Source organism: Mobula birostris, chromosome 2 (genome assembly GCF_030028105.1).
Source record: "Mobula birostris isolate sMobBir1 chromosome 2, sMobBir1.hap1, whole genome shotgun sequence".
Lineage (NCBI taxonomy): Eukaryota > Metazoa > Chordata > Chondrichthyes > Myliobatiformes > Myliobatidae > Mobula > Mobula birostris.
In genome coordinates, this window is record NC_092371.1 from 210,113,868 (window position 1) to 210,130,494 (window position 16,627).

A 16,627-nucleotide genomic window follows, 5' to 3' on the forward strand; every position below is an offset into this window, starting at 1 on the left:
GTCCTGGACACATACACTGACCGGCCACCTTGTTAGGTACAGGAGTGTGCTCTTCTGTTGTTGTAGCTCACCTATTTCAAAGTTCAACGTGTTGTGTGTTCACAGATGTTGTTCTGCACACGACTGTTGTAACACGTGGTTGCTTGAGCTACTGTTTCCTTCCCGGAAGCTTGAACCAGTCTGGCTTTTATTTATTTATTTGTTTGTTGAGATACGGTGCGGAATAGTACAGAGATTGTTTTCTTGACACCACTGTGTCAGGGTGATGACTTCTTCTCTGTAGGCTACCTTATTATTATTTGAGATTAGGCCAATCAGTGTAGTGTCGTCAGCAAATTTAAATGGCAGATTGGAGCTGTGGGTGGCGACACAGTCATGGGTATACAGAGAGTAAAGGAGGGGGCTTAGTACACAGCCCTGAGGGGCACCTGTGTTGAGGATCAGAGGGGCAGGGGTGAGGGATCTGTCAGGAAGTCCAGGTCCAGCTACAGCTACACAAAGCAGGGTGAAGGCCAAGGTCTCTGAGCTTCTTGTCAAGCCTGGAGGGAATTATGGTGTTGAATGCTGAACTGTAGTTCAAGAACAGCATTCTCACATAAGCATCCTTCTTCTCCAGGTGTGTAAGGACGATGTGTATGGGGTGTCAGGGAGGGGTAGCACCCCTGGTGGGGGAACATGTCGCATCCTTTTCAAGGCGGTTAGTCCACCTTTGGTCCCCACCTGGCACTCACCTCTCACCCGTGGCTCCCCGTAGCTGTTTGTATGCGACAGCGGCCACACCCCAGGCAACGGCTTCGACAAGCCGGCTAAAGCAGGTGAGGGTAGCCAACGGGTCTCAAACCCTTGGTGAGATAGGGAGGTGTCTATCCCAGCATGTGAAGACAGACTCCAGCGGATTGAGCAGACGAGACCAACGGAAGGTCCAATGGTCAAGAAGGCAGTCTCCGCAAGCGTCGTGGAAGGTGTAGAGCACGACTAGACACAGAAGACGTCCTGGTCATACACTGTGCCTAGTCCCATCTCCAGCCATCTCGACTCTTGTCTTGCCACTTGATCCAGATGGGAATTGGGAAGAGAGAGTGAGGCTGACGCTGCGCAACTCTCCCTCACTTAAATCCAAATCAAGCGCTAGTCTCGACACCATCATATAAGCCAGCTGGTGGCGTAGTGGCATCAGCGCTGGACTTCGGGGTGAGAGGTCCCGAGTTCGAATCCGACCAGCTCCCGTGCACGCTCTCCATCCATGCTGGGTTGAGCGTTGAGCTAGCAACCCGACTTCGTAAAAAGTACTAATAGTGTTGAGGTCTTCATCGATAACCATGGATGAACCTTATAAAGACGGTGTATAGAGCTGTGGCTATTGCGTCATCTGTTGATTGGTTATGTCGGCAGGCGAACTGTAGGGGGTCCAGTGTGGGCAGTAGCAGATGTAGTACGTGGAGTTCCGCTGGGTGCTCCAGTTTCCTCCCACAGTCCATAAGTAATGGTTAGTAGGTAAATTGATCATAGTAAATTGTCCTGTGATTAGGCTAAGGTTAAGTAGGTGAGTTGCTGGGCAGGGTGGCTCATTGGGCCAGAAGGGCCTGTTCCGTGCTGTACCACTAAATAAAAATAAACAAATAAACTGCTGCTCACTGGATACTTTTTGTTTTCCACATCTTCCTCTGTAAACTGTTGTGGGTGAAAATCCCAGGACATCAGTTTCAAACTAGCAAATCATTCCACAGTCAAACTCACTTAGGTCACATTTTCTCCCCATTCTGATGTTTGATCTGAACAACAATTGAACCTCTTGACAATGCCTGCATGCTTTTGTGCACCAAGTTGCTGCCACATGTTTGGCTGCTTGGATATTTGTATTAACAAGCAGATGTACAGGTGTACCCAATGAAGTGGCCACAAAGTGTTCAAGTCCTGCAGCGAAAGTAGACTGCAGCTTAAACACCTCCAGGGCATGCCCTTTTCCCACTGTTACCATCAGGTAGGAGATACAGAAGCCTGAAGGCACACACTCAGTGATTCAGGAACAGCTTTTTCCCCTCTGTCATCCGATTGCTAAATGGACTTTGAAGCTTTGGACACTACCTCACTTTTTTAATATACAGTACTTCTGTTTTTGCACATTTTTTAACATCTATTCAATATACATAATTGATTTACTTGTTTATTTATTATGCTTTTTTTCTCTCTCTCTGCTAGACTATGTATTGCATTGAAATGCTGCTGCTTAGTTAACAAATTTCACGACACATGCCAGTGACAATAAACCTGATTCTGATTCTGCCGTCCTGACAGTTCTCCGCAATATTTCTATGTTGTGGGAGGATGCTGCACCAAACCAGACAGTAATGGCTGATGTGAGAATGCTCTTTATGATGGCAGTGCAGAATTGTACCAGTGCCCAAGAAGAGCAAGTTGAGCTGCCTTATTGACTATCATCCAGTAGGAGTCACACCCATGGTGATGAAATGCTTTGAGAGGTTGGCCATGGCGAGAATCAACTCTTGCCTCAGCAAGGACCTGGACCCACTGCAATTTGCCTATCGCCACAACAGGTCTACAGTGCGCATGATCTCACTGGCTCACCACATGGCCTTGGATCACCTAGACAATGCAAATACCCATTTCAGGATGCTGTTTATTAACTATAGCTCAGTGTTTGACACCGTCGTTCCCACAATACTGATCAAGCTTTTTTGTTAAAGAAGGAGATCTGGTTCTGCCCCACATGAAGTCCTGTGAAATAATGATGCCCAGGAAGCTGAATGTTGAATCGGTGCTAACTGTAGAGTTGTTGATGATCAGTGAGTGGTAAATTATATATAAATTATATTAAAACTACTGGATGCTTTAGTACTCTTCATGAAGGAGACCACAGAAACAAAAGGTTGACTTTGAAGGAGAGAAATTTGAAATACCACTGGCTCAGGTCACTGACTGTTTCTCCATGGTGGGGGAGGAGGAAGGGAGGGGAAGGGAAGTTTGCCTGTAATTCAATGAATATTGAGTATATCTTAACACCTTCAATTCTAGCTTTCATTGCTCATGAATATTAGTTGAAGACTGAAGAGTTTTCAAAATCCCAAGCTGTTCTCTTGTACACTGCTGGCAACATTGCCATTAAAATCAATTTACAGTCAATTGCTGTTGAGCACCCCAGCCATCCTGGTGTATGATATGTACATCACCCTCTTCGTCAGAGTGGCACTTTAAACCCCCTGCTTACATTTGGCAGTCAACCAAATAGCAGCACAATTTATAGCAAGTGAGAGGTTTCAGAAAAAAAATTAGAAATACAAAAACAGCACTGGAAGTTTACAAAATAAAGCTCCAAAGCACATAATACAGGAAGTAGTTTGAAAAGTACCTAATCAGAATTTCTCATCTCTTTTAAGTCCTTCACAAGAATTAATTAGTTCATTCTCATCAAATCTTCAGCACCACTGAGATATTGTTTTCTCAGCTAACACATCCTATAATAAGTAGTTTTAACATCAAACCATGAAGATTTTATAAAACTGTACAGTTACAATATTGTTATTTGGGGTTAATTAAGAAGAACATTATTTAATAATAGTGCTCTTAAATTTAGTTCCATTTCCTTTCTTTGTATTTTTCCACTGTTTCTTTCTCAGTACACCAGCAAACCTCCCACGATACAGCACATACCCAGCAACCAAATCCAGAACTGTAGAAGCTTGTTTAACATCTGGACAGAAGGAGAGGAGGAGACAGTAACATAACAGAGGATGGTGAAGTGATGCATCATTTTGATAAGTGAGGAAGTCCTGATGGAAGGAGGATGGAGTGAAGATGGATAGGAATGGAAGTGAGGTAGTGAATCAGGTTAAGAGGGGCAAGAAGGGAAATGCAATATAGGTTGCATTTTCTTTCACAGGCAGTGGGAGCAAGTGACAAGAAATTCAACTCCATGGGGGAGGGAGGGTTTAAAAAATCATGCAACTCCCTTATCGTCAGAGCCAAGAGTTGAAATACTCCTTGATAAGGATTATTAGTTTGTGCTCCATGAATTGGGGGAAGGCATAAAACAGACAGAAAGTTGCTTCTTATTGGATGGAAATTGAATTTCGTTGCAGTCTTACAAGAAAGGAGTGAAGGAACAGCAACAGCAGGTTTAGTGAGAGCCTACTTTACCTCCACTGGTATCAGGCATTTCATCCACACGTGGGGCAAAGGGGAAAGCACAGCTTATGCTTGATGGCAACTACAGGGGTGCAGAGTCCCCAAAATCTCTTTGATCTATGGGAATCGCTCATAGACCACTGGTCTTGTCATAACATGCAGCAAGTACCTTCAACAAAGTGTTCTGTGGCGAATAACACCAGATGAAGCCAGATAAATATAAAAGATCATACCTGTACAGATCTAGATTTTATAAGGACTAACTATAGCACTAAGAAATCTCCGCCATTAGATTACTAAGTGGTTGATGAACAAGACCTCACTGTTGCTTTTCTTTTGACTGTTTTGTTTGTAATTCATCGTGATTTTATGTTTTTGCACTGTAGTGCTGGCACAAAACAAACTTCACATCAGTGATTCTGATCCAGTTCAGTTCAGATTACAGATGGATAATGAACTGTGTAATTGGGAGAAGACTGTTAATAGCTCTGACTCTCCAGTAACCTGTTTCGTGCTGCCTTGTGATTTAATAGCTCTGGCCAGATCGCTCACAAACATTATTCAGTTCAAGACAATGCATTTGCAACATGGATGCTGCCTGTCCTGTTGGGAATTTCAGCATTTGGTGCTCTCACTTTGTTTTTTTTTTGTTTCTGCTCTACTATTCTGTTGCTAGCCTTGCCTTAATGTTAACTCAGCTGAAGTGACTGTGAGCTGTTGAAAGCAATGCTGCTTGGTGACCCTGAGAGGCAAAAGCAGCTGTGTAACCAGCCATTGTCCCACATTACTTGCAGCTGCTGCCAGCACACTATTACATCAGCCTCCCTGTTCAAAAAAAAACAGTCATTCTTACAAGGTACCTTACAAACAAAGCACCTCTCAAACCACAGCAACAGAATCCAAGAACAGTTTCTGTAGTTGATATTAAAACTACATCTCCCACAGCCGAGAAAAGCAGATGTAGAACTTGAGTATATAAAGCAGTATGATTTCTTATGAGAACACAGAAGAACCACAAATACATTTACCTGGATGGTTCACTCGGTTGCATCGGAAGCTGTAAAAACCGATTAACCTCCAAACTGGCATTTAATACAAAATTTCACAACTTCAACACCTTGGCAGTTTCAAATCGATTACTTCTATCTCTCCAATGTTCCAAAAGGCAGTTTGGCAAGAGTTTACTGCTCACTGCAGTAAGCCGTGCTAAAACAGAGCAGTTCAACTCAACAAATACCGAGCACAAACATTTCCAAACGAACATAGGTAGAGCTGCAAGAATATCATGTAGGGAATAGAAATGAAACAGTAAATAGGCGCACCAAACAATAACTAAAAAGAAAACATATACTTTCAACACAATTTTGCACCTAATCATTCATAGACTTACAGTGCTACTAGACAGGGCTCAGAAAAGAAACTTCATTGATATTGCTCATGACTTCATTGATATTGTTGTTCAGTGAAATTCTCTTGAGATATAACCGAGACAGAAGCAGTCAATATGAAAAATGCCACAAAATACATTAAGAATTGTGTGTCCATCCGTAACAGGAAAAATATTTCTGATTTTAAAAGAACCTACCTCAGATTTCCAGGTTAGAAATACACAGGATCACACTGGCCAACATTTAAAACCTGGAATGTTACAAGCTACCAGTTGTAATGGCTTCACATAGAAAAAGAAACATAAGGTGTTAACTGACAATTTTGCTACTGCAGATTCAATTCAAGAAAGTCAAATGTGTGTCTAGACTTGTTTGAAGAGCCAGTAACCATACAGCCCAGTAGTCATTTTCTTGGCAACATGCACAACTCTCATTCTCACACACACACCCAACCAAGCCTAAATGAAAAGCTCAAAAATTCTTTGATGCACTCATAATCCCCTCAGGAGCAAAAGCATGAAGATTCCCTTACATAATTTCCTTTATCAAATTCAACTGAATATAGTCAATAGACTTTGCTTCCACACCCATATTAGGTAAACCTGCCAATTACATCAAACGCTGACCACTGATTTAATTGCCCCGGATGAAAGTCTCAAACATAATCCTCGTTATTACAATATTCACCACAACCTGAACTCTGCATTTGCTATGTTCATTAGTTTTGAACCCTATTTAATTCCACATTATTTTCTCCAAAAGAAATCAACGTTTCTAAAACAGAAACACTAGCATGTTGTAATTGCCACATTCCACTAAAGAACTGATTTCTCAGATAAGGGCTTCATTTGAATTTTAAAGTTTCTTAGACTTCATACAGTAACGATGTTGAGCAGTATTTCAAAACAATACAAAACATTGCTAACTTTCTCCAGTGCACCTATGCTTCCTATCCACAATGTAAACACAACAAAATATGGATTCTTTCTGATTCCAATTCCCATGAAGGACAAGGACAAACTCTTGACAGATGTGAGAAGACAGAGAATGTCTTTGTAACACTTCACTTGAAAATTTAAATTAAATCTAACTCACTATATCTATTTATTAACTGCAGTGGCAATGGCAATTGCAATTGCCATTGCCAAAACTGCCTGAGTGAAGTAGAAGTACTGCAAAAAACTGCCATGTAGAATGACTTTTAGTTGGAACGCCTATTGGATTTCTGAATTCTGTTAATACATTTCCCCAGCTTTCAGTTTCTTTCTCTTGCCCAACATTAAGGCTTCAGTTAGAATATGGTAATTATATATTCAATTAGATGATAGCATCAATTATAATTTATATATTTTAATGAACTGTCAGGTCTGCTTCCATCTCCTCCCACAATTTCATTTCATCTTTCCCATATTACCCTGCCTGAAATATATGGGCAGTCTATCAACTGCAAAGGAGTAAATTCATTAGTGGCCTGCAATGAATGACCCCTTCCTTTTTTCTCATAACAAGTTTCCTATAATAGATTGAGAAACAAATACTGCTGTGAATCTCTAACCCCACTCACTCCAGAGAAGAGTATTGTGTGTCCATCATCTGGGTTTTAATAACAGTAAAATTGTCAGCTCAACACTAAAATCTCTGATGTCTGCACAGACACACAGGGAAACAACTGAATCAGCAAGCTGTGATACCCTGGTCCTGCACTGCATCTGGCACTCCTAAAAGCAACACACAAACAGTGATATGACATGTACTTCAATTCATCCTTTCCATAAAACCACTGAACATCGATTGACTTGTCAAATGAGTAACCAAATTTATGAAATCACACTCATTCATAATTGCTTCTGACTAATCTTTATACATAGGGTTTAATATTGTTGCAAAATTTCACTGACTTTAAAATATTGATTTCACTGTTTTGACAAGATGGCGTCAGCGACCAATGGAGATGTCCTACAGACAGTTCACAAAACAACTACTTCTTTTAAATATGCTTCTGCTACTAAACTGCGTGTGACTGGAGCCTGAAATTTACGTTGAGTGATGTGTTTCTGGGCTGACTGAGCGATCTGGGGCCTTTGCTGTCTCCAGGGGAATTCAGCAAGCTTGAGAGAAGAGTGAGTGGCTAAAGGTTGGAGCGTGAATGCGTGATTGGCTCCATTACTCCTTACCGATTGAAGCATCACAGCAAGATGAAAATCAACGAGGACAAGAGCCGAAGGCAAGTGGGTGTTCAGCGCCGTCTGTCGGTGTTTGACCGGTCTCCCTCGCCCTCTCTTTTGCTGCTGCCAGAGGAAAGTGCAGGAGTCTTCCTCACACTGCAAGGTTTGACCAGCGCAGCTTCTGGCTCTGGACTGGTTTTGAAGGACTCTGCAGTTCATGTTACATGTGTCTCTGGTTTCTCTTTTTACTATTTTTGCGCAATTTGATCAGGGTGCTTCGGCCTGCAGTCAATGAACAAGACAGCACTAAAATAAACTGAACTGAACACCCCTGGATCATCGCGGACTTGACAGTTTGACCTTTAATATTCTGTGCGTTATTCCTTCTCTTTTTGCCGTTTGCATGTTCTTTTTTCCACACGTGGGTGTTCGATGTTTTCTTTGAACAGGTTCTATGGTGTTTCTTTGTTTCATGGCTGACTGTGGGAGGACAAATCTCAGAGTTGTATTCTGGTTTCATACTTCGATGATAAATAAACCTTGACTTTACACTGTCATGCAGTTTTTAATAAGAAAATCAGCTGGTAGGTTGTTCCAAGCATCTTGGAGAACTAACCCACATTTCTTCTGCAGACTTGCTTCTGTCTCTCCAGGTAATCTCAGACAGCTCGATGACGTTGAGTTCAGGGCTCTGTGGAGGCCATACCATCTGAAACCATATAAAAAAAAATCTGGGGTCCCTCAGACTTTTGCACAGTAATGTATATACTTTGATAATAAATGTACTTTGAATCTTTGAATTTTGAAAATAAGAAAATTCTAAGTAACTTGGTATATGATTTTTCACTGTCTATTATTATTTAAGCATGTTCTGCAATTCCTGGTTGGCTGTCCATTTAAACGTTTCCACGCTGATTGGAGTTGGGGACATCACCATTTTCTGAAACTCCCTGGCATCAGGTCCTCGACAACCACTCCTGTCACAAAGCAATGCACTCTCAGTAAAGCTTTGTGGAGAACAACACGGAACTCTGTATCTTTCAGAACACATGGAGTAACAGCAGGATGAGTTAATTTGGTCCTCCAAGCCCACTCAACTATTAATTAAATCATGGCTCATCTGACACTTTCATGCTATCTTCAAGCACTGCCTCTGAATCTCCTGATTCCTTTAATATTCTGAAATCTGTTTATCTCTGTTTTAATCACAGTTAATGACAAAACCTCCGCAGCCTTCCTGGGTGGAAAACTCCAGCGATTCCTTGTTACACCTTCATTAGTGATGGGATTTATCCTCCCCTTGACCCAAAATAGTTTAGGTTTTATTCTGAAATCATGACTATTGGCTTTAGTTTGAAAACCAAAATCTGTAGATGCTGAAAATCTGAAATACAAACAGAAAATGTTGAAAGCACTTATCTAGTGTTTCACGCATGTCTCCTTTTTATTCCTGGTCCTAAACTCTTTCATCCTGGGGAAGCATCCATCTGCATCTATCCAATCAGTTAAGCCCTGTAAGTACTCTGTATATTTCAATGAACTCTCATTCATTCTCTAAATTATGGAGAATACAGTCGTATTTACCTGAATGGGGTGGCAGGGTAGCATAGTGGCTCTCACAATGCTCTACAGCACACACGACACGGGTTCAATTCCCGCCGCTGCTTGTAAGGAGTTTGTATGTTCTCCCCGTGACTGCGTGGGTTTCCTCCCACAGTCCAAAGATGTACTGGTTAGTAGGTTAATTGATCATTGTAAATTGTCCCATGATTAGGCTGGAGATGGCTTGAAGAGCCAGAAGGGCCTGTTCCACGTTGTATCTCAATAAATAAAAACAAATAAATAAAATCTCTGCTCGTACAGCAAACACATCATCCCTGAAGTCAACCTCATGAATCTTTGCCACATTTCCTCTGAGGCCAATGTATCCTTCTTTAGAAAGAAAAACCAAAACTCTACAAATTGCTCCACATATACTATTACCAAGGTTCTATTGTTACAGCAATAAATCCTTACTCATGCTCTCAAACCCTCTCATAACAAAGGCCTTCCACCTTTCTAATCTCTTGCTGCATTTCTGTTTCATCTCTCAGTGATAACCTCTTCAAAACGTTAACATTATGCAGTCACTCACTATTTTAAAACGTCCACTTTCCAGAAACTCCAGGCCACTGTTAAGAAGTCAGATATTTCAGTTCTTCACTGTGGCTGCAATTTATTCATTTACTCATCAAAAATTCTGCCAGTGTTAATCAGCAGTGGAGAGTCAAAAATAAAGGGTTCATTGAGGTACTAAAGGAGGATCCCTAACCCCTGGCAAAATACGTACAGCGCCCTCAAGTCAGATGCAAGAACCTTTCACCCTGCAGGAGTTGCAAAATGTGCTTGATTTAATAAAACCATGCTGTGCCGACTACCATCTGCAGCTGGCTGCAAGATATTGCGAAAACTCGTTGGAGCAGCATTTTTTATTGAATTCTCACTGGAGGGCTTGGAGAAAAGAAATGCAGTTTGAAGCATTTTAACCACAAAGTTCACATTTTGCAACATCATACAGGGAAGTTACAAATAATCGCTCTGAATAGAGCCAAGCACATAATTAGTTTCTCTAGAATTGGTTAAGCTGTTCTCTTTCATAAAATACAAACCTCGTCATTGTAAAGCCGCTCATAGGTATAATCTAATATCAAAGCAGGCCTGAAAGAACGCATCTTCAAAAAGGACCGTGCTGCTTATGATCCAAGCTTGTCTAAACTTCCAGCTTTTACCACCACGAAATCTGAGTGACTTCTGCTCCCTACATTATTTTTCCCCAAAGAAAATAGTGCTCACAAATGAATGTTACTGCATTTTATTTGTACCTCCACAAGGAAAGATAACTCAGACAATAACCATGGTCCTATTCAGCAATTCATAAATATCCATTGCCCATGTTAGCTGCTCCTACTCAAAGGCAGGCCAACTGAACCTCACACTTACTGGGTATATCCCACATCTCTAATACTTCAGGGTTCACCAGCACTCTTGACACTGAACCACTCACTCATTCCATCCAAGTAACAGAACAGTACAAGATAAACCCCACTGGAACTGCGACTACTTTTCAAATGCAAGTCTTAGTAACACAAACAATACAACATTAAATCAGTTATAATCTATGTTTTGCAAGTTTACTGGAAATCCTTGACATGAACATTGACAGCGAACAAAAATTGTGAGGAAGGAGAACATGAAGACAGTTTCGTCAAGGATGAACATGAGTTCATACGTAAATGGCAAATGCAAGATCATGCTCAGTGACAAGTGGTTTTATCTCACTCTCTCCAACATATGCTCCATCAAGTGCTGTGCCTATAAATTTGTTTGTCATGTGATACCAACTAAAATGATCACATAAATTTCTTTCTTTGTATAAAACTTAACACCTCGACTTTTGCTTTCTGTAAATCCCAGTACCATTTCCTCAAGATATCCACATTAGACTTAATTCTAAAGAACCAAAGCCTCTTAACACTTGCATTTTGTATATCGTGTACAGTTGGCGAACCCACTAATTCTGATAATCACTAATTGTGCTGTACTTATATAAATATTATAATGTGTGAATAAATCTTTTGCATCTTGCATACAGTATTATGAAAGAATAAGAGAAAACAGCTATCTCTTTAGATATATGTGTGCGTGTATTGATTGCAGGAGATTCTCTGGTTAAGGTTTGAGAGGAAATGGCCAGCATGGGAGGGCACAGTTTTAAGGTGCTTGGATGTAGGTACAGAGGAGATGTCAGGGATAAGTTTTCTTTGGGTTTTTTTACGCAGTAAGTGGTGAGTATGTGGAATGGGCTGCTGGCGACGGTGGTGGAGGTGGATACAATAGGGTCTTTTAAGAGACTCCTGGATAGGTACATGGAGCTTAGAAAAATAGAGGGCTATGGGTAACCCTAGGTCATTTGTAAACTAAGTACATGTTCGGCACAGCATTGTGGGCCAAAGGGCCTTTATTGTGCTGTAGGTTTTCTATGTTTCTATCAAATGATGAAATCTAGCACAGCCAACTCTCCTCAACCAGAGTGAATAACAATGCCCTATTTCTCCAATCAGCCAATTCAAAAATAGGAGGCATAGATTTGAAGTTACAGCAGACATCAGAGAAGAGATGAGGAATGATTTGAACCAAGGGTAATAGAGTCTGGATACACTGTCTGAAAGGAATGTAGAGGGCGAAATTCATATCACATTTGAAACATACTTGGATGGAGTCATGATCTGCAGCATTTTAGATCAAGTGTTGCAAAGTGATATCAGTGTGTATTTTGCTGGTTAGTGACATCAACACACTGGGCCTTTGAGTATTCTTTTTCAATTCTTCTTCAAGCGTATCCTGCATGGTTTCCCGACATCTTCATCAATTCTGAAAGTACTTCTCCTTACTTTTTTTTACATTTTTTTAAGATCTCAAAGTATGAAATTTGTTGGTTTCCCATCCATTGATTTTTAAAATCAGAAGAACGTGAGAAATCTGAGCAGGAAGCCATTTGGTCCCTTGTGTCTGCTTCACCAGTTAGTAAGGTTGTGCCTGACTTTTGCCCTTGATGTTATTTCCCAGATTAAACCCCTATTCGATTCCCTTAACATGATTACATCAGTAACTGAGCCTCAACAGCGAATTTCAAACATTTTCCATTCTCCAAGTCAAGAAATTTCTTCTCCTCTCAGTCCTGAATGGCTAACCATTTATTTTGAGAGCACACCCCTCTTTTGGACACCCCAAGGGAATCATCATGGTCACGTCATCCTATGTTATCCCTTCAAGGAATTTTTTTTTTCCCCCCAAAGAGAATCACCACTCAAAATAGTATAGGTCCAGTCTCCTCTATCCAGAAATCAATCTGATGCATTCCTTCCATTGGAAGTATTTTCTTCCTTGGGTAAATCCCAAATGTGGTACTACTGAGGCTCTAAATCATTAGGGTAAGAGTCTTACAATGAAGGAAAACATCCTATTTGCCTTCCTAATCTAGCTGAGTTACATATTAACTATTGGTGATTTGTCTATAAGGCCACCCAAGTTTTATTTTAGACATTGGCACCTTTCCAACTTTAACCCTTTATAAAATACACTGCCTTTCTATTTCTTCTACATGTCACTTTCCCATTCAGTTCACCTGCATGCAAATCTCTTTGTCACCTAGCACTCAGGTACAAATTTGGGATCTAATCAAATAATTTATGAGGACTATGGACTGATTTTTCACCTTCTCCCTCTAATCATTTGTGTTTCCCCAGGCGCACTAGTTTTCTCCCACATCCCAAAGACGTGTTAGTTAGAAAGTTAATTGGCTATTCAAAGTTTTCCATTGTGTAGCTGGGAGGTAGGATAATCGGAGAAGTTGAAAAGGTGTGAAAGTGAAAACAGTTGCCCGGGAGATAAGTGGGGTTATGGGATTTAGAGCCAACAGATCATATGGACTGAATGGCTCCTTCTATATGATAAGAAAATAGGAAAATGTATAAAAACATGAAAAAACATGTTATGGCAGTGTGAGAACTTGAATACAGCGGTTACAAAAATCTAGATATGTAAAGTTCACCATCTGCCATGATGATCAGATGCCAATAGATCATTATAAAAACACAGCAATCTATCCATCTTTACCCAAACTTCCAGGCACACAGACTAGAAAATTCATATCAGTTGGGATAAACTTTGCTCTATCGTTTTGAGTGTCACTTTGTGTGACTAGTGGGGTACCGCAAGGCTCAGTGCTGGGACCCCAGTTGTTTACAATATATATTAATGACTTGGATGAGGGAATTAAATGCAGCATCTCCAAGTTTGCGGATGACACGAAGCTGGGTGGCAGTGTTAGCTGTGAGGAGGATGCTAAGAGGATGCAGGGTGACTTGGATAGGTTGGGTGAGTGGGCAAATTCATGGCAGATGCAATTTAATGTGGATAAATGTGAAGTTATCCACTTTGGTGGCAAAAATAGGAAAACAGATTATTATCTGAATGGTGGCCGATTAGGAAAAGGGGAGGTGCAACGAGACCTGGGTGTCATTATACACCAGTCATCGAAAGTGGGCATGCAGGTACAGCAGGCGGTGAAAAAGGCAAATGGTATGCTGGCATTTATAGCGAGAGAATTTGAGTACAGGAGCAGGGAGGTACTACTGCAGTTGTACAAGGCCTTGGTGAGACCGCACCTGGAGTATTGTGTGCAGTTTTGGTCCCCTAATCTGAGGAAAGACATCCTTGCCATAGAGGGAGTACAGAGAAGGTTCACCAGATTGATTCCTGGGATGGCAGGACTTTCATATGAAGAAAGAATGGATGAACTGGGCTTGTACTCGTTGGAATTTAGAAGATTGAGGGGGGATCTGATTGAAACGTATAAGATCCTAAAGGGATTGGACAGGCTAGATGCAGGAAGATTGTTCCCGATGTTGGGGAAGTCCAGAACGAGGGGTCACAGTTTGAGGATAGAGGGGAAGCCTTTTAGGACTGAGATTAGGAAAAACTTCTTCACACAGAGAGTGGTGAATCTGTGGAATTCTCTGCCACAGGAAACAGTTGAGGCCAGTTCATTGGCTATATTTAAGAGGGAGTTAGATATGGCCCTTGTGGCTACGGGGGTCAGGGGGTATGGAGGGAAGGCTGGGGCGGTGTTCTGAGTTGGATGATCAGCCATGATCATAATAAATGGCGGTGCAGGCTCGAAGGGCCGAATGGCCTACTCCTGCACCTATTTTCTATGTTTCTATGTTTCTAATATCATTATATTCAGTTAAATTATCAATTTTCAACAGATATTCATTGTCAAATTAAAATAACAGTTTCAGTTCTTTCACAAACACCAATCTGCAGTGACAAATAAAGTTGTCCAGAGTGAACTTTGGAAAGGAGGAGAAAAGAGTGTAAGCTCAGAGGAGTGAGGAGGAAATCTTTTAACATACAAAAGCAGAAGTGAAGGAGAAAAAGGATAGGAACAAAGTTACAAGTTAAAAGGTTTGTGAAGATGTGTGACTGTGGGGAGGACATCTGAAGGACCATGTCTTCAAGTTCAACCTCAAAAATGCAGGGTGGAAGTGAAGCCTGGTAAAGCAAGTGTGGGGTTTTTAAACAGATAAAAAATTGAGCAATGGAATTTAATGAAATTTGATTTGCCTAGATGGACGGACACAAAAATCAAGATTAGTATGACAAAATACCCAAAAATATATAACTGCCTTGAAGTTACAATCTGTTTCAAGACTCTTACAGACAATGCAAAGTGTTGGTTTTGCTGACAGACGATGTGGGGAAAAGGAATCAGCTGAGAATTGAACACAATTTCAAAGACGAATGACACCAAGGAAAACTTCAAATTAAAAACAAGAGCAGAACCACCAAAGCTGACAAAAGCCAAAAGGAATTGCTAAAATTTTGGCTCCATGTAGATAAGGGAGTTTTGCTCTTCTAACTGGGCCAATTAAATAACGTCACTGGTATGCACAGAGGTGGAGACAAGACATGCATAATCAATATCTTGCTTCCAGATGACATCGCTGAAGAGAACTCATAGACAACAAAGAGAACAGCACTAAGTATAATGTTCTGAAACCTCTGCTTGGTTATCTTTACTGTACATAATTTGACAAACGTTTACATTTATACCAAAGCACTGTGCTATGGACAGAGAAAAAAATTTGTTTCAAAGTTCCAAACAGGAAAAAACAGAGGAGATGTCTCCATATTCTTGAGTAAATACCATTTTGTGAATGTCTATATTTGGCCTGTACCTCAAATTTGTACCTCATTTGTCTTTCTATTATCAGTGTGACCATAAGACCATAAGATATAGGAGCAGAAGTAGGCTATTTGGCTCATCAGCTCTGATCTGCCATTTCATCATGGCTGATCCATTTTCTCTCTCAGCCCTAATCTCCTCAAGAACCTATCTACCTCCGCCATAAATATACCCACTGGCTTGGCCTCCACAGCCAACTGTGGCAACAAATTCCACATATTCACCATTCTCTGTCAAAAGAAATACCTCCTCGTCTTCATTCTAAAAGGACACCCCTCTATTCTGAGGCTGCATCCTCTGGTCTTAAGACTCCCCCGCCATAAGAAACATCCTCTCCACATCAGCTCTATCAAGGCCTTTCAACATTCGATGCATTTCAATGAGGTCACCCCTCACTCTTCTAGAATTCCAGCAAGTAAACACTCTTCATATGACAAGTCGTTCAATCCCGGAATCATTTTCATGAACCTCTTTTGAACCCTCCCCAGTTTCAACACATTCCTTCTAATGGTCCCAGAACTGCTCACAATACTCCAGGTGAGGCCTCACCAGTACCTTATAAAACCTCAAAATTATATCCTTGCTTTTATCATGTTGGTCTTCTAACCCTTATTCTGGTTTGTGGAGGTAACTGTGTACAAAAGAATGTAAAAGCACTTACCTGATCTCCTTCAGTCCTTCACGTTGAATGACTTGTAGGATCTCCTTGTGGCTCATTGGTGTGTTTCGGTACTTCTCCAGTACCTGATAAAGACGTACAGCAATGTCAGCTTCAAATTTGCATTCCCGCGTGGTAACCACACTTATGAGGAGCACCCAGTATACATCTAATAATCCAAAGATTAACTTAGAAAAATTATGTTTCAATTACAGTGGTATTTTATTAAACATAGCATTTTCAAACAACAAATATGATCAAGTATGGTGTTCAATGAATAGACAATCACCTTGCAATTGTGATATTTTGCAGAATATATACATTTAAAACCACTGGTTCCCGAAGTTGGCAAAATTGCCCCCCTCCCAGGGTGCTAAGAGTTTCTAAAGGGGTGATCGGTAGCAAGGGGGACAGGCTTAATTTAAGAAATGAAATACTATTATAAGCATTTGACTGTCAGTGCCGTACAATTGATTACAATGAT

The 16,627-nt window shown here is 40.9% G+C and overlaps 1 protein-coding gene across 5 annotated transcripts in view; it reads right to left on the reverse strand.

Moving 5' to 3' along the window:
- The window catches only part of LOC140194035 (putative Polycomb group protein ASXL2), a 196,661-nt gene that overhangs the window by 114,551 nt on the left and 65,483 nt on the right, over positions 1–16,627 (reverse strand). For 3 of the 5 annotated variants that reach the window (XM_072251394.1, XM_072251392.1, XM_072251393.1), the window contains one exon: positions 16,147–16,229. The exons of the other annotated variants lie outside the window; for them this stretch is intronic. In XM_072251394.1, coding sequence (XP_072107495.1) covers positions 16,147–16,229 — 83 coding nt within the window. The remainder of the gene's footprint in view (positions 1–16,146; positions 16,230–16,627) is intronic. 5 annotated transcript variants of the gene reach the window in all.